At 35.6% G+C, this 25,111-nt stretch overlaps 1 protein-coding gene across 4 annotated transcripts in view; it reads left to right on the top strand.

Annotated features, from left to right (window-relative positions):
- Window positions 1-10,485: 10,485 nt before the first annotated feature.
- The window catches only part of LOC132122495 (paired box protein Pax-2a-like), a 29,293-nt gene continuing 14,667 nt past the window's right edge, over window positions 10,486-25,111 (top strand). The window contains exons 1-5 of one of the 4 annotated variants that reach the window (XM_059532837.1): window positions 10,486-11,083; window positions 12,362-12,527; window positions 13,583-13,780; window positions 16,736-16,815; window positions 18,033-18,152. In XM_059532837.1, the coding sequence (XP_059388820.1) occupies window positions 11,041-11,083; window positions 12,362-12,527; window positions 13,583-13,780; window positions 16,736-16,815; window positions 18,033-18,152 (607 nt within the window). In that variant the 5' untranslated portion in view covers window positions 10,486-11,040. The remainder of the gene's footprint in view (window positions 11,084-12,361; window positions 12,528-13,582; window positions 13,781-16,735; window positions 16,816-18,032; window positions 18,153-25,111) is intronic. The other 3 variants (XM_059532836.1, XM_059532833.1, XM_059532835.1) reach the window with 3 other exon arrangements.

Here is a 25,111-nt window from a genome sequence, read left to right as displayed (position 1 = left end):
CATCAAAATCAAAAGTTCACTCAGTTATGAGCTGCAAGAGCTCATATGATTGAATCAGAGAATCATTTTGGAGTATGTTTGATTTTACATTAATTTATTTGTTTGTTTTTGTCTTATTTGTTTATTTATTTATTTATTGCCTTAAATTGATGTTCAGATGAGATTTGAGTCAGAAATCTTTTAGAAGTCACATTTTCATTTGCCTTAAACTCAATAAAAAAAATCGGAGTAATTAACAGAAGTAAATATTTTTGTATTTGTAAAATGCATATACACATAATAAAAATATATATATTATTTTTAATATGTCATTACATCTGTATTAATCTATTTTATTTTTGTGTTTTGTGTAAAACAGCAAAATGTTCACAAATATAATCAGGGCGATTACAGTCTTTTGCAAACATATATATATATATATATATTTTTTTTTTTTTTGAAATACAAAAAAAAAAATCATTAACAAAAAAATATATAAAAACTGTACTGTAATTTAGTTGATCATGCTGTACTGTATATAAATATAAATACATTTAAAAATGACACCCCCCCCACCCCACAAAAGAATTTAAAAAAATAAAAAAAATTACTAAAACATTAATTAAAATGAAAATATACAATAAAATATTCAATAAATAATCAAAATATTCACAATAAAAAAAGAGGGAAATATTATCTCTATGATACTAAAATTAAATCCTTCTAAAACACATAGACAAATATGAAATCATCATTGATGTGAACTGGCATATTTCACCCGTTAAAATGTCATAATCATAATAAAGCGCTGTAGTTTTTCATTGATTCTTCTGCTTGTATCAGTGTGGAATGAAGTGCAGGTAGGTCACAGAAAACAGCGGGTGATCAGTTCTGCCTGAATCATTCATCAGAGCAAGTGTGGAGAGAAATGGAGATCATAATGAGCCTGAGTCATTTTCTCCAGCTCCCATTACTGAACTGCATTCAGATGTTATTTTCCTCCGAGTCAGAAAACAAAATGACAGACGGCGTGTGTCGTGTTTTACCCTGCCATTCCTCATATTAAGACTTAACTCACACTTCACAGGGAATTTAGCGTGAAATGCCTTTATTATTGATATTCACTAAGGACGAGCATTGCTTATGCTTCCAGCTAGTGATTTGCACACTAGGACTAAGTATTCAAATTTGGCATGTCATTTTTGTTGCATCATTTGCACCACAGGAACGAAAGAAACATTAAATCATGTGCCTTGTTTAGGAGAGGTGTGCTGCTACTTTACCAAGGCATTGGACTTACAGGTTTCACTAGAAAGATCATAAAATAAGCAGAGATTACCTAGGGATGAGAATATCATTTATAACTGATAGAAAACTTAAAATATTTTAAATCACTCAGATTGCTGAAGGCCTCACATTCACCTGCACTGCAGGATTATAAGTGATTTTACTGCAAGTCTCCAAATGCATCCATCTTTCTCTCTCTCTCTCTCTCTCTCTCTCTCTGCCCTCCCTCATTTTTATGGATGGGTAGAACAGGAGTGTGTGTCAGGGATAATGGTTTGCGAAGAGTGAAATAGCAGAGAAAAGGCTAATCAGCATGTGACCTCAGCTGACGGGTCGTTCATCTTCCCATCCGTCTGAATTATTTCCTCTGAAACTCTCACAAAGGGAAGCAGGACAATTTGTTTGTCTCGCAGTTGCAGTTTTTTCTATAATCTGTTTCCTTTCCATTCCATCAAACTTCCAATTTTTTTTTTTTTTTTATAAGATGCAGTTCTTACAAACCAGCAGGGCTGATGACATATGAAACAATACGCATGACACATGAAATATGACACCTAATACAGAATCAATGACCAGAGCTCAGTCTGATACAATCTTTGGGGGACATTTATAAGAGGACAGTCAAAATATTCAAGAACCAAAACATTTGAATTATTTAAACAAACCATTTAAAATAAAACTTGAATCTTTCGGGGACTTAGAATTTGTTATATATATAAACATATATGATAATATTAATTGTAATTTATCTAAATGATTAGCCGAAAAAAAAAATGTTAGTTCAAATGCAAAAATGGAATGTTGAAGTGATGTTCAAGGTGTGATGTCACTAACTTAATAAGAGTTCAAAAAATGTTCATTTGTGGAATGGAAAATTATATTATGTTTCTCCCATAAAATTTTTGTATTGTTTAATGTGCAATATAGTCACAGTACTTATAGTCACCATATGAAAAAGAATATTGCATAAATTCCTCCCTCTCAATATTCTGAATCTTAAATCAGGCTTTTTGATATTTAAGTGTTGATACCAACAGAACAGCTGATGAATTCAACAAACACACACACACGTTCAGAGAAACATGGACCATTTGTCAGGACATGGCGATAATGGGGTGGTGTGGGGGGCTTATTCACACTATTCACAGACAATTTGTAAAGCGATGCGTGGAAGCTGGGCAGCAGACACCAGAACAGCTGGGGGTTCTGGAAGATGGATACACGTGAGCTGCGAGCGGTCCATTTCAATCTGAATGAAGACAAAAGAAACACAGACGCGGCGAGTGTGTGTCCCGTCAAAGCCATTAGGTGACGATTTCAGGCGACCTAGAGCTCTCGGCTGCCGTGTAGACACACTCTCTCTCTCTCTCTCTCTCTCACACACACACACACACACATTCACAAGGTTAAACGGGAGTTCATAACCCCAGGCTAATTAGCATTTTTATGTATTTTCAAGTAAATGCTCTTTTGAGTCAACAACTCTATAATTAATTCACCCTTCAGCCCTGACATGAGTAAACTGACACACAGACACAAAGTAAACATGTTTAGGCTATGCACTGATGGAGGGGAAATCTGGAAAACTTCAAATTGCATCCTAATTACTTTTATAGAGTTTTTTTTAATATAAACGTTTATATTATCAGTGATAATTAAGTAATTAATGAATCATAGTATAAAACAAAAGCACAATAAAGGTAAATGGGAAGTTTGTGTTGGAAAAAGCATTCTGTGAATAGTGTGAATAAGCCCCGCTGTATATTTTACATAAGTCATAAACTGTTGTTAGTATTATTAGTGTATCAAATTTAGATTTTCAGCATTACTCTTTTCTGTGCCTGCATAAGCAATTTAATAGAGAGTGTTCAGGCAAGGAAAACACATGGGTGTTATAGGCAAATGGACATGAATACACACTCACATGAAGCTTGGCGTCGTCTCTGGAGGTCCCTGTTGGACAGTGATGTATTTAAGGCTCTGTGGGGTCAGATGGACTCTGTCCAGCACATAACCTGCAATCAATAGTGTTGGTAAAACAGTGCAGCCTGACACACACACACACACACACACACACACACTTACATAAACATGACCAACACAAGCTAACTCATACAGAATCCCATGATCTTGTCCCATGAAAATTTCACACAGTGTTTTTGGTCTATATTTATTAACACAACCAAAGACTTCTTTGTGTGTACTGCTTTCTTTTTCTACTGCTTTTCGCTACAAGAAATTACACTTTATTTGATATTTTCTTATTTAAAACAATGCCATTCAAACCTTGAATAATGCTATACTAATAAAATACTTTTTATAATAAAAGTGAATATATACATACATATATATATATATATATATATATATATATATATATATATATATATATATATATATATATATATATATATAGGCATAAAAATGTCTCTTATTGTTCCTCAAAGCTTCATTTATTTGAATGACAGTGTGAAATATTATTACAATTTAAAAGAGCTGTATATGTGAATATATTTTAAAGTGTAATTTATTCCTGTGATCAAAGCTGATTTTTTGGCATCATTACTCCATTCTTTAGTCACATGATCTTTAAGAAATCATTCTAATAAGCTGATTTGCTGCTCAAGAAACATTTTGTTGAAAACAGTTGTGCTGTCGAATATTTCGTAGAAATCATGACACACATTATTTATTTATTTTTGGATTCTTTGATGTATAGTTCAAATAGCATAAGTGTTATAAATGTCTTTATTGTCACTTTTGATCAATTTAATGCATCTTTGCTGAATAGAATAGAAATATATATATATATAATATTTTAAATCTTACTGACCCCAAACGTTTGAACAGCATTGTTTATGCTTCAAATGCAGGGTTTCTATTGGGTGACAATTCCAGTAGGTGGAGCTTAACGACATCAATTTTTCTCTTCCTTCAGGCTGACAGAGTTGATTCCACCCATGTGCCATTCCTGCCCTGTTTACCTGTTAATAACTCTATGAGTCCCTCGAGCCGCCGGAGCCCACCTGCAGCACCACCACACAAGACCAGCATGCCACGCCCTCACCTAGTGCAATGCCTGCTGGGAGCCGGCAGCAGATGTTTACCTGGCACAGGTGAGACCCTGAGATGAGATGAGAGCAACAAACAAATGTTAAAGCATGTGTACAGCCCGCACACACAGAATACAGCTGTCAGACTGAGCACTGAGCCGTAGACAGCGTTCAACAGATTCACCACAAAAACAAGCCAAGCTCCTTCAGAACACAGACACGTTTGAATGGAGGAAAAACATCATCATTCCATACGTGTGCTCGCTGAGGCCTGAGACTGGCGGTAATGGGCTGTTTATGTGTTTATTTCTTTGTTTGTTTGTGTGAGTTGGGAGTGAGGGATGAATGATGAACGAGAGCTCGTTTCCTCTGCCGGCCTCTGTGTCACAGGATGGATGAGAACGGAGAGAGCGTTGCATCATGCCAACGGTGGGGCACTTAATTACTCGTGATGGACTGATTGTGCCTCTGAGTGCCGCCCGCTCCAGGGTTCACAGGTTAGAGTCACACCACAGACTTATGGGAAATAAAAGTCTAATTGTAACTGATCTTGGTGGTTTAACTCTGATCTTATAGAAAGAATACTTCTGTCGCTTAACCTGTGTAAGTATGTTTTGTAAAATGATAGTCAATGCAGACTGAAGAGAGAGTAGTGGAGACAAAAGGGTTCATGTCCAAAACTTAGTGAGCTGACTATGTAGGCAGAATTTGGAGGCATCTGAGCTATTGAAAAAGGTCAGCAAAAAGTTATTATATTCAAAGAAAACTTTAAACCTACTTTGAGTGAATACCTGGGGATATTTATCAATGAGTTTATATTGTTCAAAGGTTTGGGGTGAGAAAGCAAAAAAAAAAAATAATAATAATAATAGTAAAATAAAAAAGAGAAGAAGAAATGTTTCTGTTTTCCATTAGCAACAAATTAACATATATCTAAAGAATCATGTGGCACTGAAGACTAGAGAAATGATACTGAAAATTCAGCTTTGCATTACTGGAATAATTTACATTTTAATATATATATTAAAATATTTGTATTTTTACTGTATTTTTGATCAAATAAAATGCATAATTGTTGCGCGGAAGAGACTCAAAAACATTACATGATTTTAGAAGTTTTATATATATATAGATTTGTTTTTCTTTTATTTGTAATAAAAAATTAAATAAAAAAGCTAAACTTATTAAAAACAAAGTTTCCAATGAAACGTTTCTCATTTTCATTTAGTTTAACTTAATGTAAAATAACAAAAACTAAAAGTGAAATAAAAAATTATAAAACTATATGGACTAAAAATATAACCTACAATAGTCATTTACATTAAAATAACACTGCTTTCAAAATAAAATTAGACACATGTTAGATATTTTTTAACATAAAATAAGTGTTGCAATAAAATTAGTTGCAAATCATAATGTTGTGATCTCATATGAGAAGTCTGGCATCTCTTTACCAGGAGAAAAATCTGAAGTCTAACAGAATATCAAAGAATTAATAATTATTTTATTTCTTATTATATTCCAAAACAAAAACAATTTTGCCTATAAAGAGCACATGTTGTGTGCACACATAAGAAGCTATGAGAAAGACAGACAGCACATTTCAAAAGTCAAATTATTCATTCTCGTTGAAAAACACATGTATTTATTTACCTGTCAAAGCATAATCTCTCAGATAGAGGCGGACCGTCTTCTGTTTCCCTTTTAAAGATTTAATTACAAATTATTCTCACAATAGTGGAATGTTTGTGTCCAGATAAATGATGAGAGCATTAGCATAACTACAGGCTCTAGAAGAGAGCGTGTCTGATGCCACGGGCCACACGGATGAGAGATGATGCCCAAGGGCCGCCTTGGACAGACGGGCTGGTTCCCATATTGCACCGGGGTGCAAAAAAGCTGTTTATTGTCGCTTCAGAGCAGCACAGCTGTGTGACACACACACAGAGGCACTATGGACCTGCTTTAGGGCATGCACTGGGAAAACTGGTCCGTCACCATCTTCAAACTTCACATCAGTAGCTACTGACTACAATCAGTGCCTAATAAAACGCAGAGTCGATTCATCTAACGTCTGATTTGAGATCTGGTCCTTTATCAAGAACACTTTTTTATTTCAGATGAGAGGCAAGTTTGACCAGTAAAGCATGAACAGTTTAAAGACTTAGAATTTTCCATTTTCCCTTGACAGCAGCAGTGGAAAAGCCAGGCATAACCTCCACACTATTTATATTTAAACACTTCAGGGCACATTTAGGAATTCTCTCTAAATCTGCATATTGTATGAACCACTGACTCTCATGTGCTGGATTTTACCTCCCAAGTGTGCTTCATATCAGACAGATTAACCTGATTATGAGCCTGTGGGACACTTCAGGATGGGCAAAATAAAGCAGAGCATGACCTGCTGTTTCTTCTTTTTTCTTTCTATTTAAGAGTTATTTTAAGACTTTTTCTGCATTGTGTCACAAAATAAGCACATGCATATATTATATTATATTATATTATATTATATTATATTATATTATATTATATTATATTATATTATATTATATTATATTATATTATATTATATTATATTATATTATTTATTTTATTATATTATATTATATTATATTATATTATATTATATTATATTATATTATATTATATTATATTATATTATATTATATTATATTATATTATATTATATTATATTTTCCTCGCTATTTTGGGTATTAAAGAGATAAAAAAGATAGCTAGAAGGAGGGACCGAGAGACGGAAGATCGTCATCCTGCTGTTTTTTCATCTGTGAAGAATTTCTCATTTCGTTTCCTAATTTATATTTTCAGTATATTGCGCTTTACGACTGGCCTCTAAAAGGCATATTTCTGCGAAATCAGGTTTATGATCTAAAACGCAGGCTGGACAGCACTAAAAGTTAAATATTGAACTTTTTATTTCTCGGTGTAATTTTTGATGTTTTTCATGGAAGGCAGTAAATTTAAATGGTCTGTGAATGTACTTAGACAATACGTGCTGAACAAACACTTCTCATGTCAAAATGCTATACTTCATACTGATTTTATCGATCAGAAGTAATGATAATAAAAACAATAATAAATAGTATAATATATATTAATATTTTGTTGTTATTATTATAATTATTGTTGTTATTTTAATTTTTACATACTTTAAAAACATTTCCTTTTTTAAGTTTAATTGCTTCATTATAAATTTCATTTCACAATTTAGGGTATGAATGAATGAATGCATGCATGCATGCATTTTTGTCACACTAATATGTTCTGCATATATGTCTATATATAGCTCTGCTGTCAGTGTGCACATCGCAAGCACAGAATTACATTTGCATTGTGTGTGCGTGCGCGTGCGCGTGTTTCCATTTACTTAATATGCCTTTGTTAATAGACAACATATATCTAACAGCTAACTGATTCACCTTTTAATTTTGGGCCTAAATGGCAAGATCAATGGAAAACGGTTGTAATGATGTAATTAATTATGTCGAAATTAAAAGCGAGCGCAGAATCAATCTCTTGCGTGAAGCCTCCATTTGTCCCCTCACAACACAAGCTCGGGGCCCAAATCCCTTTCCTTTACACTATCCTGATGAGTTCAGGGTTTCATTATGTCTTTCTACGCCAGTCGTATTAGGGTTAAGTAAGTTAAAAGGTTGTAATTTAACTTTAAGTTTAAAAGATCAAAAAGCGGCGTTAATGTGCTAACTAAAATATTTAATAAAATAATAAATTAATAAAATTAAATAAATAGAAAAATCGAATTATTATCATAAATAACGAAGGGAATAAAAAAATTCGAAAAATCGTATCTAATTAGAATAATATTTTATACATACATATTTATGAACATTCCGACACGTGTGACAGAAATAATCGAATTAAACTACTTCTGTAAAATCTGTAAAATAGACGAACTCTTAACCATTCCATAAAACGCATAACCATAACTGATGGCTGAACAGAGTCTCTCGGAGTCAGACTCACTTCTGCTGATGCTCGCTAATGAAGCGCGCGCTGCTCTGATCGATCAGTGACGTTACCATGAGAACGGGAGGCTGAGGAAACGAGGAAATATCTTCACCTCTGGCAGAATGAGCTTCCTCAATGCTCATCAGAACGACGAGGGAGAACAGAGGAGAGCCGGGACGAGCGGAGAGATCCGTCTTCGGGATGTGTGTGGTTCCCGTCTGAGTCTGGAGAGACTCCGAGCAGCGCGGAGAGAAGATGGATTACTCACTGTCAGTGAAGCAAGGCCCTAATCAAATTAAGTCCCAAAATGTTTGATTTTTTTTTTCTATTTTCATTTTACTTTGCATTGCTTGCAGCATTTTTTTTTTTTATTGCACGTCCTCAGGTGGGATTTGGTAATATTACTGTTAAGCTAGGCTATATAAGAGAGAATAAAGATCTTAACAATTAAATATATATATTTAATTAATATATTGTTAATTGGCTTTGTTTTGTAATGCTTTATTTAATTTATAGTAGATCCATTAATGATAATGTGTGATTCATTTTACTGCTGTTTGAATGCTTTTTTTATATATAAATTTGGCGTACTGTATCTGAAACCCTGACGGACTCAAACACATAACGCCAAGTCCTGCTATGATTTACAGTGTCTGCTCAAATTCAGTGTGAAATTTCTCCAAGGGTGACGAAAACACTAACACTTAATTTTAGAAGTCTACAAAAAAAAGAGCAAAAAACGCAGAGAGCACAAGGGCAGGGGGGAAAGGCTGGGAGGGGGTCTCACACAGAGAGAAAAAAACCCTAGCTTTGGGGAAGGTGTGCAACGGAGGGTGAAATTAGAGCCCGCAGTGCTACATATTGTACCAGAAGCTCCTCCAAAAACACCAGGAGAAAGAAAAATCATCCTCTAACCTAACTAGGAGGCAGACTAGCCGACTTGCCCCCTGCGTCCCTCAGAGATCCGTCCAAAACATTTCCACTTTACTGCCGCTTTCTGCGGTCTTTATTCTTTGTTTATAAAATATCAACATAAAATGACTAAACATAAAATACATTGTAAAAAAAATAATAATGGCACGTTGTTAAATATTGCACGAGGTAATATTGTGTGCATTAATATTTTACATAAAAATGTCATTTTCCATAAATTTCACTTAAACCCTTCCAAATCTTTAAATTACATTTTGTAGTTAAATATTTTGAATTATTTATATTGAATTATTTTTTATATAATTAAGAATGACTCCCATCAAATCTGCAATTCAGTATTCGTTTATTTTATTTGCTTTCTCATTAAGCAAAGTGGTTTTATTGCAGGCACAACATTAAATACTGAACCAATAGTTTTTTTTTTTTTACATTTAAAAACATTTCAGGTGTGCCTGAAAGAGTCCAACCCGAAGTTTCGAAATTAAATGTAAATAATATTCGGATATTTGATAAAACTGCTAGGCATTTATTATAGGAATAATATAGCTACTGCAAAACATTTACAAATATATAATATTTACTTTTACCTAACACCTAAAAAAGACTGTAAATTAAGTAATAATGTTAGAATTAGAATAGCGTGTGTGTGTGTGTGTGTGTGTGTGTGTGTGTGTGTGTGTGTGTGTGTGTTTATTTTTTAGTTTCCGGAGGATTTGGAGACGATATAGCGCCACCTACAGTCAGTATGTGTCAGTCTGACCGGTTCCAGAACTGCTCACCGCAGAGAGGAGCGCAGCAAATCAGAACAAGATGGTGTTTAAATCAAACCATAATCACACCATCGACCTCTCCAGTAATGACATAAGAGCTGCGCTTTTCCAGCAAGGTATTTCGGAGGCCACAGCTGTGCGCTTTTATTCTGAGTGTTAATGTGAGATGTTTACTGAAGGTGAAGGTTAATTTAATACAAATGCTTATTTTACGCATTAAATTACAAGCACGCTCGTTTGTTGGATTGATATGATTCATTAGAGACGCAAAAGAAAATACTAATTTCTGATTTGACAGAATGCCTCGTAAGTCGTAAACTATTAGCCTATATCACAAAGAAAATCAAATGATTTGCTCTCATCCTCGCTCAGATTCCACTAAACTGTCATTCACTCAGAGGCGTCCAGTTTCTCCCTCCCCTTTTGGAGTGACAGGCGGATGGAGCTTCATCTGAGCGAATCACAAAGCGCTGGAATCTACTGCCTTTGTCTGATACATTCATCTAAAGTGGCGAAAGAGGGTCCGCGTAAAGGAGGGGGCTGAGGCTTTTACAAACCAACACGAGCGAGCCAAGTCCTTCAGTCCCGGGCCGTGCGCGCGTGCGAACGCATCGTGTTGTTATTAAAAAAAGCTGGGCACAGGAAACCCGCAGTCTCCGATGGTTCTGCTGTCTCTCATCCATGCGCAGAACCCAAACCCAGCAACCCCGCACCTGCTAACCAACACCACCGGGATATAAGAGATACTAACACACGGATGGATGGGACAAAAGCTGGAAAACGAGTTCTGGGGAAAGCATGCGTGCTGAAAACATTTAAGCATTTATTGCTTTGAGAGCACTTTGTTCTGACCTCGAGCTCACGGTCATGTCTGACACCTGACAAATCCTGCGTCCATTTGCAACTTTCCGAAGTTCCCCTCTCCTCGGCTGGATACACCTTACATCGTTTCTTTCAGTTGTTCTGTGCGTAAGAAAGACGAGACGGCGACTTCAGTTGATTACCTGTCTTTTCTCTGTTATCCGATGGATATTCACTGTAAGGCAGACCCCTTCTCCGCCATGCACCGTGAGTTACACTGGAGTTTATCTGGAGAATGTCTTTCACGTTTGAACCAATTAAGATCCTCTTTGGAACAGGAATGTATTAGGCTTCCGGATAGAAAGATCAAAATTCAACTGATCTTATAATGCATTTAGGGGAAATAAGATAATAAATAAATCAATATAAAACAGAAAACACTAAAGAACTCGGTTAATAATCGAGATAAATGTGTTTTTTTTTTGCATTTTTTTTTTTTGCATTTCTACTTACAAATAAAGAAAGTGAATGTAATTAATTAAAAATAATAATATACAAATATTGATAATATTGGGAAATCCCACTTCGATTTAAAGCAGTAAATATTCGTGATATTTTAAAGCAAAGACTGTAAATATGAAAATATAACATAAGATTGCTGTATGGTTCTGAATCAGGCTTTGGATTTTCGATTGAATTAAAACGGGATCTTTTAAGAAAAACAATCAGTTGAATAACAAATGTAACGTGATCAAACAATACTGTTTAATAATTCATATCTAGGGAATGAAAACAATAAATTCTCGTGTAATTTAATCGCTCACCCACGAGCACTGTTTCAACAACCAGCACACAGTTTAACGTACATCACTAGAAAACATATAGAGGAAAATAAATGTTTTTTGTCCCATACAGATAATTTGTGAAACGCTTTAAAAATGCTATAGTCATTATATTTACGCAACTGTGTTACATCTAGAATGGATTCAGCGATAGAATATATATATATATATATATATATATATATATATATATATATATATATATATATATATATATATATATATATATATATATATATACGAATAAATATATTAGTATATACATTTCTTTTTTGTATGATACATATAAATGCATATGCATACAATAATATTTGCAAAATTTTAAGTTAGTATATAAAATAAAATGTAGTAATAATAATAGTATTGTAAATGAACTAATATAATTTAATTGCATGTTTTCTCTGTGTATATGTAGCTGTATCTGTAAACGAAAATAATGCAGATCGGTTAAGCAGGATTATTTTATCATTAGGCTACATAATTTTTTTTAACTTCTGTTTATTCGGTGACTTGATGTGAGTAGAGTCTGGGATTCATTAGCACAAAGTGCGTTGGTTTGCTATTAACCTTTCTTGCGTTCTTTAACTCGCGTGTGGTCGTACAGAACGCGTCTTGTGTTAATTGGGCGAATGTGTCGGACGTCACTGACGGCCTGTATGTAATGTTATGTTGTGGGTGTTTGTTGCTGTTGTCTCCTGTATAGGGCACGGGGGAGTGAACCAGCTGGGCGGGATGTTCGTGAACGGAAGGCCTTTACCTGACGTCGTGCGCCAGAGGATCGTGGAGCTCGCGCATCAAGGGGTCCGACCCTGTGACATCTCCAGACAGCTGAGGGTCAGCCACGGCTGCGTCAGCAAGATCCTGGGCAGGTGAGACCCTAACATCAGATTTACTCTGTGCAAGACGCCCCTTTAAAGAACAGCGCAGGTGCTTTGTGTCGTTTTTCACATTTTTTTTAAACCTTCACTAACTTGCATTCAATTTTTTTAGTAATATTAACGTAGTCTCCCGATGAGATCACAACACACTGGATGGATGTTAATTTGAATATAATTAGGAACTTAATGCAATAATTTTTAATTTTGAGCACATGACGAACCATCCAACATTTAAAGAAAATAAAATGATTTTTTTTTTCTTTTTAACAGCACAGAATTGAGAATCATGCAAGTTTGCGTTTTTCCCTTTGAAATCAACTAAACCAAATTAATCACTTGATCTAAAGATCCATGATTTTAATTTTATAAACGGGTTTCCATCTCAGACTATAACATTCTAAAAGTGCTTTAAATGCCTTTTATTTTAGATAAAAAGCAGATAAAAGGGACAGTTTAATTAATTTGGTCTGGGCTTATACGTGCTTAAAAATTAATTATTTGACCAATGATTTGAATGCTTAAAAATGACGAATTATTAAAATAAAATTAATATAGCAGGCTAGTTCAGGCTATTTCAACAAGATCAAAAACTAGAAGTAGAAATGCTAATAAGCTTTTTCATTAATTGCCTGTCCATTTTATTAAATAGGCTATAATTAATAATGGATTTAATAATAAATCGATTCATTAATCCAAAAATGTTTCGTACGTAAATTGAATTTTTTTTTTTTTTTTTTTTTTGCTTAGCTTATTGTAGTTTGGTCATTCCAGTATAGAATTCCGTTTGAAATAGATTTTTTTCCTCTCTCTCTCTTCATTTTAGATTAATAAGTGAGTAACTCAAACAGATGGGCTGTATAATGTCCGGCTGCGCACAATTTTAAATTAGTATTCTAATCATATGATAATTTCCTACTAGTGCTGCAACGGGCGGTGTTAAGTATCTTAGATAAAATATTTTCATGGCTTTGTTAGCACGCATCTGTTGTTTATTGTCGTTAGGTTTGGTCAGGTTATGAAAATCAGATTTGCACGTGCTTCTGCAGATATTATGAGACTGGCAGCATAAAGCCTGGAGTCATCGGAGGATCCAAACCTAAAGTGGCCACGCCGAAGGTGGTGGATAAAATAGCGGACTATAAACGGCAGAATCCCACCATGTTCGCCTGGGAGATCCGGGACAGGCTGCTGGCGGAGGGCATCTGTGATAACGACACGGTCCCCAGCGTCTCCTCAATAAACAGGTGAGGAAACCCAGTCACCCACCAATAACTGATGTGCCAGTGATTCAGTCTTCTGTTTGTGTCAATTTTCGAGAGAGAACATCTTGGCGTTTCTTGCTTCCCTCAATAAGTTTTTTGTCAATCTTAGCCTCTGTGTAAATCTGCAATATAGTTATTTGATAATAGTCTAGTTGTGTCACCTTGACTAATTTCTAATCGTGGCTTTTAACATTTTAGTTTGAATAAACCGCACATATTTGAAACGTAGCTATGTATTTAAATGCTATTTATTCATTTGACGCTCCTCGATTTATTAGAAAATTGCAAATCATTATAAAAAAAAAAAAAAAAAAAAAAAAAAAAAAACATAACAGTATAAACTTCAATCGAACCGCTCTTTACTATATTTTACCCAGTCTGGACACCATCCGTTGAGGGACACAAATGGAAATTATTTCCAAAACATTCATTTAAAATCACTTCTGAGTGATTTTTTTTCCATTATAGTAGCCTATTTATCATGCATTTTGGGGAATATTAGGCTGCCCGTTGTTGTAGTAGCTATAAAGCTCTGTTCTGTGGCTTTGTCGGTGGTCTTGTGGGTGAAATTCAATCCCCTGCTTCAAACTATCGCAACAATGACAGACTGAAGCTCTAAAATCTCATCTATCCGAGGGAAAACCGATCAATGAACGACGATCAGACCCGGTAAAAGAGACACAGAGCTGCTAGATTAGAGTTTTTACCGCAATTCATCTGTTCCGTATATTTGCTCACATAATCTATATTAAAAAGAAGACGGGAGTTTTCATATTTCATCATTTTCAGTTTCACAAAATCAAAACTGCTTATTTGTGTAAAAATGACTAACTAGTCTAGAAACTCAGTTCAAATAATTCACAAGGTTGTGTTTTTAACATTTTCATTTTTGTTCCAACTGGAATGATGATCGATAATATACCACCTAGCCTACAAATATGGGAAATCTGCAGTATGCATAATCCATAATCCAATATAATCCTATTTATATCATTAAAATGGTGGTTTAGGGTGGTGTGGTAGACTTGTGTGGGAAATCAAAGCAGTAAAAAGAAGCAGTGAGCCGCTGAACTTTGGTTAAGATTCACTCTTCCATAAAACCAGACTCTGCATTACATTTTAATGAGTCGATTGTGAAGAATAGAGCGCCCCACACAACAGAAGAGAAGGCTGGGGAAAAAAAATCATTTCATGCCTCATGGTCACCTAAAAAGGGCCATTTGAACGTCTTTTGACATGAACTTGTGAGATAAGAGCAAAATGTACGTTAATGTAATTACCCAAGCCCTTAAACATCTCTAAAATCTAACTGAATTCAGTCTGGCTATTTTCAGGAAAAAGGTCTTTGTTTATGAGGGGAATTAAAATATGAATGCAGGCAAAAGTGACGTATTAGCAATAGCTTATGATTTATTACAACTTTATATCTGTTAATAGTTATATGCTTATGCATGAAGCAGTGTATGCATTTTTGAATAAGGATTGTTGAAAAAGGCCAAAAACAAGATGAATCTGTTGGAATTCTGATGAAAGTCAGCTCACAACTCGCAAAGAAGAGTTTGCAGATGCATTAAGTTTTAAGAGAATCAGTTGCACCTGCAACATCTTGTGCTTTATTCATTAAAGCTGTTGCATGAAAAAAAAAAAAAGCTCTAGTTGTGTGTGCAAACTGAGATCAGGGCTGTTGAAAGTGAGAGGATGTTCAGACTCACAACACTTTTCTTGAACATACATTATTAAGTGTTACAGAATTTCTGTTGTACTAAAGTGTCTCCACAGCCAACAAGTGGCAGCACCGAAACCAGCAGACTAATAAAAACCTCCTCAACGGCGCTCAATATTATTGACTCACATGTAAAGCAATTTTAATATTTCTTCTGAGGATTTTCAGACACAACCCAGACATTAATTCACTCTTCCAAATGACTTCTTCAATAACAGAAACATAGATTGTGGATAAAGTCTGCAGATTTATTCTCCCCAGGCCATGTGAGGGGGTCAAACTATGGTTTTAAAGAGAGAAATTAAATATAATATTGATATGTTGTCACTGCACGTTCTTTCCAATCTCTGTTTCTATGCCCCGAGGATACATCCCTAAAGCTGATGTTTATATCCGCAGATATCAATATTAGCAGCACACTCGTTTTAAAGGAAATAAATTTGCTCTTTGAAGAGTATCCGCAGTCTATTTTATAAATATTTTTACAATCAATAATCTTCATGGGGCATGAAATGAAAAATACGTCACATACAAAAAAGCATGGTTTTGCATGCAGCACAAACTCTTCGCATCCAGTGCATTTGTTTGCATATGTCTGCTGAAACAGAAGCAATGCCACTTGTGATGAATAGATCTAAAGTTTATAAATGAACGTGACAACGGACCTTTTTCCCAAAGTGCCGTTCAGATTAACAGAATCAAACGCTGGCGTAAGCTTGTACACCGCACTGAGCAACTATTGCTTTCCTGTCACATATAATTTATAGCTTTCCATTTGCATCCTGGTACCCATGTGGCTAACTCCGAACTTTTTATCCTAGAGTCTAGATCAATAGAACCTCATCCACGCTAGAACCCAGCCTGAGGCTCTCCTCAGGACCGAAACACACACACACACACACACACACACACACACACACACACACACACACACAGAGGACGATTATCGAAGTGAATCGTTGTGATTTCATGCTTTGTTTGCAAGATCACTCAAGGCAAAAGAGCTAGAGCTTTTTGCTATATCATACTTTAAAGGTACAGCGAGTTTTTCCTCGGCTAAACGGGATCTGAACGCTTGCGGTTATCCGTTCTGTCTGCTTAGAGAAATATGAAATAAATCTGAGATTATCAGAGAGAGACAGACGGACAAAGCGAGGCTCACTGCAATGGCTCTGGGGTTCCATGCGAGTGAATGTACTGTATTTACTGTGCAGGATCATTCGGACGAAGGTTCAGCAACCGTTTCACCCCTCACCAGATGGGACGTCTCTTTCCACTCCAGGACACACTATAGGTAAGATCACATCATTAACTGCAGGGGCCATCGTTGGACCTTTGTGGAAAAGGTCAGTCCTCCAAATCAAATTAAGGGCCAGAGCTTTCTGCTCAGAGCTGGATATTACCTGCATCTGGAGCAGATGACAGAAGATAAACCACAATCAGATGCTTTCCTACTGTGTCACAGTGGTTTAGTTCAAAAGCACAGATGCACTCTAAACTTTAATCAACTTTTAATTCGTTTCACGGCACTGCCTCATATTTGTTGAATGAAATCCAATACTTTTTTCTTACTAATTTTGAGGGGCTGAGTATGTTTTGCTTGAGCACACTGACACTTTTTCAAAATATGATGCATTTCTTAGCGTTTTTGCTTTGTAAGGTGCCAAAGTCAGTTGTATAATCCTATAAACATCAGAAAATGTACTTCCTCTGAGCCAGATTACAACTATTTGTTTCATTCTTGGCCCATTTTTCATACGTATTCTGAAAAGCATTTTGTGCCTAATCCATTTTTTCCTACTTCTTTGCCGATTGTAAGTTACATTTTTAATTTTGTATACTTCTTTTTTTTTTTTTTTTTTTTTGATTGATTAATTGCTTTTGTTATTGTAGTGCATTAATTTATATAACTTGAAAAATATTCATTGTTATTTTGTGAAAAAAAAACTATATGAGATGAAAGTTGTATTAACATTTTTGATTTAAGCATCTTCAAATTAGGTTTTATTACACATTTTTTGCACATCAGCATGAATACTTAGCAGTGATAAATCATATCCAAATCATATAAAGTGTAGGCGAAAATTCTGAGACAACAGTGAAATGTAAACCAGGGAATAAAAATGACTCAGTGGCATAAAAATAAAGAAAATTTATACAATATTATGCACATTTTAGGGTACTAATCAAACAGGTAATTGATTATGTGACTTAAGATACTCTCAAATCTTTCTGGAGAATATATGATCATTGGCTTTTGGTCATGTAGCTCCAGTCCTGCTGTTATTATGCAAAAGACAGTTTGTGTTAATTTTTCCATCTAAATTGTTAGCGTAATTTGTAATAATGAGAATTAAAAATCCAAAACACTAGTGGTCTCAGACTTTTAAACCCCAAAGTATCTTTGTAAAACAGATCAAATGCAAGAGATAATGGATTCTACAGTGATGTTATAGACATGGGAAGAGTTTCCATCATCTGTTCTCTCTTGCTCTCTTTCACTCTTTATAGTCCCCAGTACAGCATCTCCTCCAGTCTCCAGTTCCTCCAATGACCCTGTGGGCTCCTACTCAATCAACGGCATTCTGGGAATCCCTCGCTCCAATGGAGAAAAGAGGAAAAGAGATGCTGGTAAGTCCGCGGTTTCTCTCTCATTCACATTCTTTTGGAGGACACGCAGAAAAATACTCCTGCAGCCATGCTGGGCTACAAACAAACCGATTCTTTAGTGCACAACAACAACGTTTAGCGTCATTATTATGAAATGTTTGATTTATATTTATTGACATTTGTAATTGAATTAATATAGTTAAATTGTAGAATTATTATGGTGTATATTTGGATAAGCTGAAAAATCTGAGGACTCGCACTGTCCACTGTGCTTTTGTATTATGCATTCACAGTCAGTTTTCTGTTTAAATCTACTTCGTTTATTTTTGGCATATAATATTCGGAGCAGATTGCCCTTGAATGTGTAATGATTGGGTGCAGTATTTATCAAGTGTGTGACTCAGATGGAGGCAAAGAGGGGTTTGATGTGGTGATGCGACCCTCACAGGAGCCCCCTGTTATTAATCTGCACTACAGTGATTAAGAGAGCTTCAGTAATTACATGTCAAGATGATGTAGCCAACTAACAAACTCAGTCAAACAAGAGCGACAGTCTTAAGAGGACATTTAGCTCAAGGACCTCTCTCTCTCTCTCTCTCTCTCTTCTTTTTTCAAAGAAAGGGATACTTTTACTCAGCAAGGATGCATTAGATTAAATCAGAAATTCAGTCTGAAGTGACAGTAAAGATGTTTATCATGTTAAAAAGGTTTCCATTTCAAATAAATGCTGTTATTTGAATTATCTATTCATTAATGCATCATAGTTTACACTGAAATATGAAGCAGCAGAACCATTTTGAACTAATAATAATAATAATAATAATAATAATTCTTGAATAGCAAATAAGCATTTTGAGTGTTTTAAGGATCAAATGATGTAAATTCAGCTTTGCATAACAGGAAAAAATAAAATTTTCTGTTTTTCTATGAAAATAAAAAAAAATACATTTTAAAATATATTCAAATAGAAAACAGTTCTTTTAAAATGTAATAATATTTGACAATATTACTATTTTTTTACTGTATTTTTGATCAAATAAATGCAGCCTTGTTGAACATAAAAGTCTTATTTTAAAAATATGTAAAAACCTGACAGACTCTCACCTTTTAAAATATTTTGTATATTAAGTCGCAATATAAGTTAGTATTAATTAATATATAGTATTAATCTAACTAATAATAACTAACATTAATAATACATTATATAAATGATTTAAAATATACGAATATATGCAGTTTTATACAACCATCGTTTACATATCTCAGACAAAAACTTTGCATATCTTTCAAAGATTTTATGCCTTTGGCAAATCTAGTGCAATATAGTACCAGAATGAGTGAAAGAAAACAAAGAGAAATGATGCATTCAGTTACATGTTTTCCTGTCTGCTGATGTCACAGCTCAACGGGTTTTGTGAACATTGTACATTCAAATGATGTCATCAGTAGAGTTGTCATGATGATGTCATATTCTTGTAGCTCTAGAAAGATTATGTATGGCATGATGCATGGCAACAGGTGATTAACTTAACAGCAAAGCAAAGATAGCAGCATGCATGTCATGAGCCGTGCACCTGCCATTTATATATCGAGCACCACGTGATCTGCTGCACACAGAAAGAGTCATTCTTGTGATTAGAGCATTGTGCTCGCAGTCGTTTGTGTTGCATTGGGTTCATAGGTTTTCTTGCTGTCAGACGCTGCAAGGGCACAGGGGTGACATCAGCGGTGGCAGGAATGATGGGAGACTTCAGACCTGCTTGTGTCTGTGTGCGTCTTTAAGATGATTGACTGTTTTGAGGGTTGTTCTCAGGCTCAAATGATCCTCTTGATGCGTGGCCATTTTCTTGATTTAAGCGATGGGGATGAAGAGGTGGAGGAGAGAGAGAGGGGAGGAGGAGGACAGTGTATGTTGTGTATAACTTCACAAACGGTCATGTGATGCATGTGCGCACACACACACACACACAGCACACACACACACTGCAGACACCTGGAATCAGAGTAGGTGTACTTTATCTTTGCTAGACGAATCTGGAGCCACACACACACACACACTCACAAACTCAGCTAAAGATACTTTTAAAACAATGTCTTCCCTGCAGAAAAATATAGTAAATATACAATGTAAAATCCCATAATGCTGCATACTTCAAGTCAACATGCATTGTTGACAAAAAAAATATATAACACATTTTAAATAAAATGCACAGTAAACAAATGAGTGAATGATATTTTGACTGAATACTTTGCACAGAAACAGCCAGTATCAGATTGCAAAAAATAAAAATAAAAAAATAAATAAAAAATAAAATAAAATACATTTTGATATTTATAATACCTTTTTCCTACATATTACATTATGGAAGTTAAATGTACAGTAATTTTTTTAAAAATAATGTTCACTCAAAAATTGCTAGTAGATTTCAATAATAATTACAACAAAATAATCTTGAATTAAGTAACTCATTGGATTAATGTGAACAAAAATGTTTTATTTGCAACTTACTTTCATAATGTCATGAATTTTTCCCACTAGTTTTTACATTATGGAAGTAAAATGTACAGTAAAATATACAGTAATTTCCCCTCAGAAATAACTAGTGCATTGTTAGTATACTACAAATAATAAGAAAGAAATGGGAAGTAACACTGAATTAAATGTGAAACTCTGAAGTAGTTGTTTTTATTCACAAATTTGAAATATTACAAAGAAATGCCATTAAATGTGAAAATTTAAAGTAGCGAGTCTGAAAACATACTCTACTGTTTGAATATTTGTTTTATTTACAGTGCATTTTACTACCCTAATGTGATGAATTTATCCTAGTTTTCACATTATGGATCTAGCATGTACTGTAATTTACGGATTAACGGTCAAATAAATTTCATTACATGCTAATACATTTCACAAATAATTACAAAGAAACAGCAAGTAACGTACTGAATTAAATGTGGAAGTTTAAAGTCGAAAAGCTGAAATAGCAAACATACTCATAATCTTTTTACAAATAAAATAATTTTCTTCAGTGCATTTTACTACCATAATGTGATGTATATTACCAAATTTAATCGGGAAAACAGAGAAGGAAGTAAATTTTGATTTCGCTTTGCTTTGGACAGTGTCTTAAACCACCACACACACAAGATGCACTGAAAACAGCTATTTTCTGAGAAAACCACAGCGAGTTTTTAAACGCAGCGCTGTCAGATGCAATATAACAGATCTTAGTGGTATAAGGAGTGTTTTTTGGGTCCCGGTTGTGGCGGCATGCCAAGAGAGGCCAAGAGCTCACGCTGTTCTTACAGTAGGTTTGGAGTCAGCAGAGGCCTCAGACACAGGGCCATTACGAGCTGAGCAGAGAGATAATGTTCTGTGACACGCGTTATGTACACGGCGGAGCTGAGAGAGCAGTCCGCAGGGACACAGGTGTCACACCAGCCATTAATCTGACAGCGCTACTGTATTACTGCAAATTAAAAGTAGCACGATACAGAAAGAGAGAGAGAGAGAGAGAGAGACAGCTCTGCTATCCACACGGACCCTGGCTGTCTCAGCCGCGATGCTGCAAGTGACATTTAAGAGAATTTGCAATTCCGCCGAGAAAAGCTATTACGGCACAAATTAACATCTAACATCCACACATCCCGGCACCCCCCTTTACACCTGTCTCATAAGAGCAGACCATTAAAAAGATGAGAGCAGTTTTACACCGGCCAACCCAAGACACCACGGAGGAGAGAGCGAGCTGGAGCTGCGCGGCTTTAGCTCAGATTGTGAATATGTGTTTTTATTTTCCTTACCATTAAACTGATTCTCTTGTGTTTATGCTGGGAAATGCATTTAATCTTTAGTTGTAAAATTCCACTTTGGAATGGTTTTTGTCACATTATGACTAGGATGTGTATTAAAAGATAAACATAGAAACATCTAAACATGAAATGCAAGCTTATAATTTATCTGCATATTGCTATTTTTTAGATATATCTACAGTTTATGCTAAACATGATGGTCTCAAAGTAACAAAACAAGAATAGTAACATTACCCATTATAATCAGCCAATCTGCCTACTGCATGTTGATTACAAAAGAGGCTTACAATTCACATGCTATCCATGCTAAATAGTATGCGAGATTAGAATTAAACTATGATTACCGTGGTAAACTTGATCATGGAACATGCACTACAGTTTTCAACTATTTAACTCACAATATCAATGTTTTAATCCACTTTTTTAAGTGTATATTAGTTGTTGTTGGTGGGTTTTTTTTTTACACTGGATATTTGTTTCCCTCAGAGATCAGATTTTTTTTTCTATATATATTTACTGAACAAATGTATATACACATTATAATAGGATGGCTGCAGTTCACATACCATCTATCGTAAATAGTGTAATAGATTACAATTAACATGCCTCATTTATAGTACATTGAAAACACATACATGTATAGTTAACTTTTGCATTGATACTTGTTTTTGTTTTAGGATACTAGAAGAAGAAAAGTTAGTCCTTTACAGGTTTTTCAGCTAATAGTAAGGAGAAAACATTCAATTAAGGTAATGAGTTGCTCTAGACGCTTAGATGCAAATACAAATGGTACATGAAAGCGTCTATATACCTCTGTACAGTTATACTACACACTCAGAATTTGGGAAGTATGTACTTTAAGTCTTTATTATTCAAATTGATACTTGTCCTAATTTACTTTTATGCAATAAAAGTATATGGTTTGCCATTTGGAAAGTCACATAAAATGGAGCAGTTTCTCTCTCTCTTTCTCATGGGGTCAGGCCCTGTGGGTGTGAATCCTGCGGCGTTTTGAAGTTGCTTATCTGCTTTGAGAAAGCGCGCTCCCTCGTTACCTCAGTCTTAATACTGACTCATGTCAAAAGGAATCCTCTCCACTCAGTCGCAGATCAATACCACAGCAGCAGGGCAGCACACATTGAGACTGTGCACCAGCGCCTCAAAGCCGGTGCCATTGAGGCTCCAGGTGAAAGCCATTACATAAGCACCAATGGGCATTGTGGGGGAAAGTTACTTTTAAAAATAATGCATTACAACATTGCATTACTCCCTAAAATAGTATCTAATGGCAATATATGGGAAAAAAAAGTAACAGGCATTACTTGTTTGAAAACATAAATCGCATCGACTGTCTTGGGAAGTCGTGGCCTAACGGTTAGAGAGTCGGACTCCCAATCGAAAGGTTGTGAGTTCGAGTCCCGGTCCGGCAGGAATTGTGGGTGGGGGGAGTGCATGTACAGTTCTCTCTCCACCTTCAATACCACGACTTAGGTGCCCTTGAGCAAGGCATCGAACCCCCAACTGCTCCCCGGGCGCCGCAGCATAAATGGCTGCCCACTGCTCCGGGTGTGTGCTCACAGTGTGTGTGTGTGTTCACTGCTCTGTGTGTGTGCACTTCGGATGGGTTAAATGCAGAGCACAAATTCTGAGTATGGGTCACCATACTTGGCTGAATGTCAAGTCACTTCACTTTGATCCACTGTGCACTTTAGTTTGGTAATCTAATAGAAACAGGGCAAAAGTGTGTGAGAGAGAGTACAGTGGAAGTGTTCATAAACAAAATGTTTTTTAAAATTAATTCTTTCATTTTGTCACAAACCTGTATGAGACACAAAAACAAAAGCATTGCCATAATGGCGACTGAGCTCCATTAAAGTATAATAAAAGTAGTTTATATGACTTGGACACTATATAAGTCTTCTGAAGTCATACGAAATCTCATTTGCACTTCTGCATATGCAAACTACATGGACAAAAAATAGATTTGAGAGCTGCTGTAGAATGCAAGATTTCCAGCCAGTAATTTTTGTGTCTTTTTCTTTTCACAAAGTGTGATATAACAGTGACTGGGACAGCCTTTCAAACTTTATTTACCCCTAAAGGGAGCATTTTAGGACAATAAAAGGACAACTTTTGCACATTATTGCTTTTTTAAAAGGGTAACCACAATGACAGCTTTTGCATCTTCTTTTCTGAGAGCGTTGCAATATATTAAACAATATCAATATCTTCATCTAATGTTCCTTGTAATATTTTTTAGATTTTTTATTTAAAGCAGATTTTGCTGTAATATAATGATGTTGGTTCCTGGCCACAGTTGGAGTTGCTTGTGGATTCAGTAGTTAATTTTCTCTAAGCAGCTGAAGTGTTAGGTCCATCGCTCCTGCCAGAGCAGTAATGGGCGCACATGTGCACGTTGCTCATCCAGTGAGTGGGAAGCTGTTGTCACTGGTGTGAATGACAAATGCAGTTGTATTGATCAGGTTTGTGGCCCAGGCTCCCTAATGGCACCTAATTAATGACTTAATTTGCCCCTGCGCTTGATACAGCAAATACCCACTCCACCTCAAGGACCCCCATGGGAGCTGTCCAAACAGAGCGCCTGCTCGGAAACATGCAGCTTTAACAGGCTGCAGGGGGAAACACATGGCTAAGTCAAGCATCACTATTACTATTGCTCAGAGATTTGAGGATGCAGTTTCGGCTAGTGAGCAACTGCAAACCACATATCAGACTGAAAAATGCAGAACATTTTATCAACTACCTTGGAAAACACACAGAGCAACATAGAAGCAAAAGGCAATACTATGGTGACTACAAAGAGCACACTATAGAAAAACCATAACAAACCAACTAGCGCACTCAATTACTAAATGAATCATATAGCAATGCACACAACAAGCAATACAACACAGCATATGTGTTCTAGGGGTTTATGCTTAGAGCTTAACAGCTTATAAAACACCTAGAACACCATAGAATTGCAAGCTTCAGAAAACGTAAAAATGTACTTGTGTAGACACACACACACATGCACACGCACAGAAAGAGCAGTGTCCAGTGTGTGTGTGTGTGTGTGTGGTGTGAAAGAGCACGCTCTGCAGAAAGAAAAGGTCACCGTGACAAGCGCAGTGGTAATAACCAGCTGAAATGGTGCCATCAGACAG

The sequence above is a fragment of the Carassius carassius genome, chromosome 40, assembly GCF_963082965.1.
Source record: "Carassius carassius chromosome 40, fCarCar2.1, whole genome shotgun sequence".
In the NCBI taxonomy this organism is placed as follows: domain Eukaryota; kingdom Metazoa; phylum Chordata; class Actinopteri; order Cypriniformes; family Cyprinidae; genus Carassius; species Carassius carassius.
This window is presented reverse-complemented; position numbering and strand designations above follow the sequence as displayed.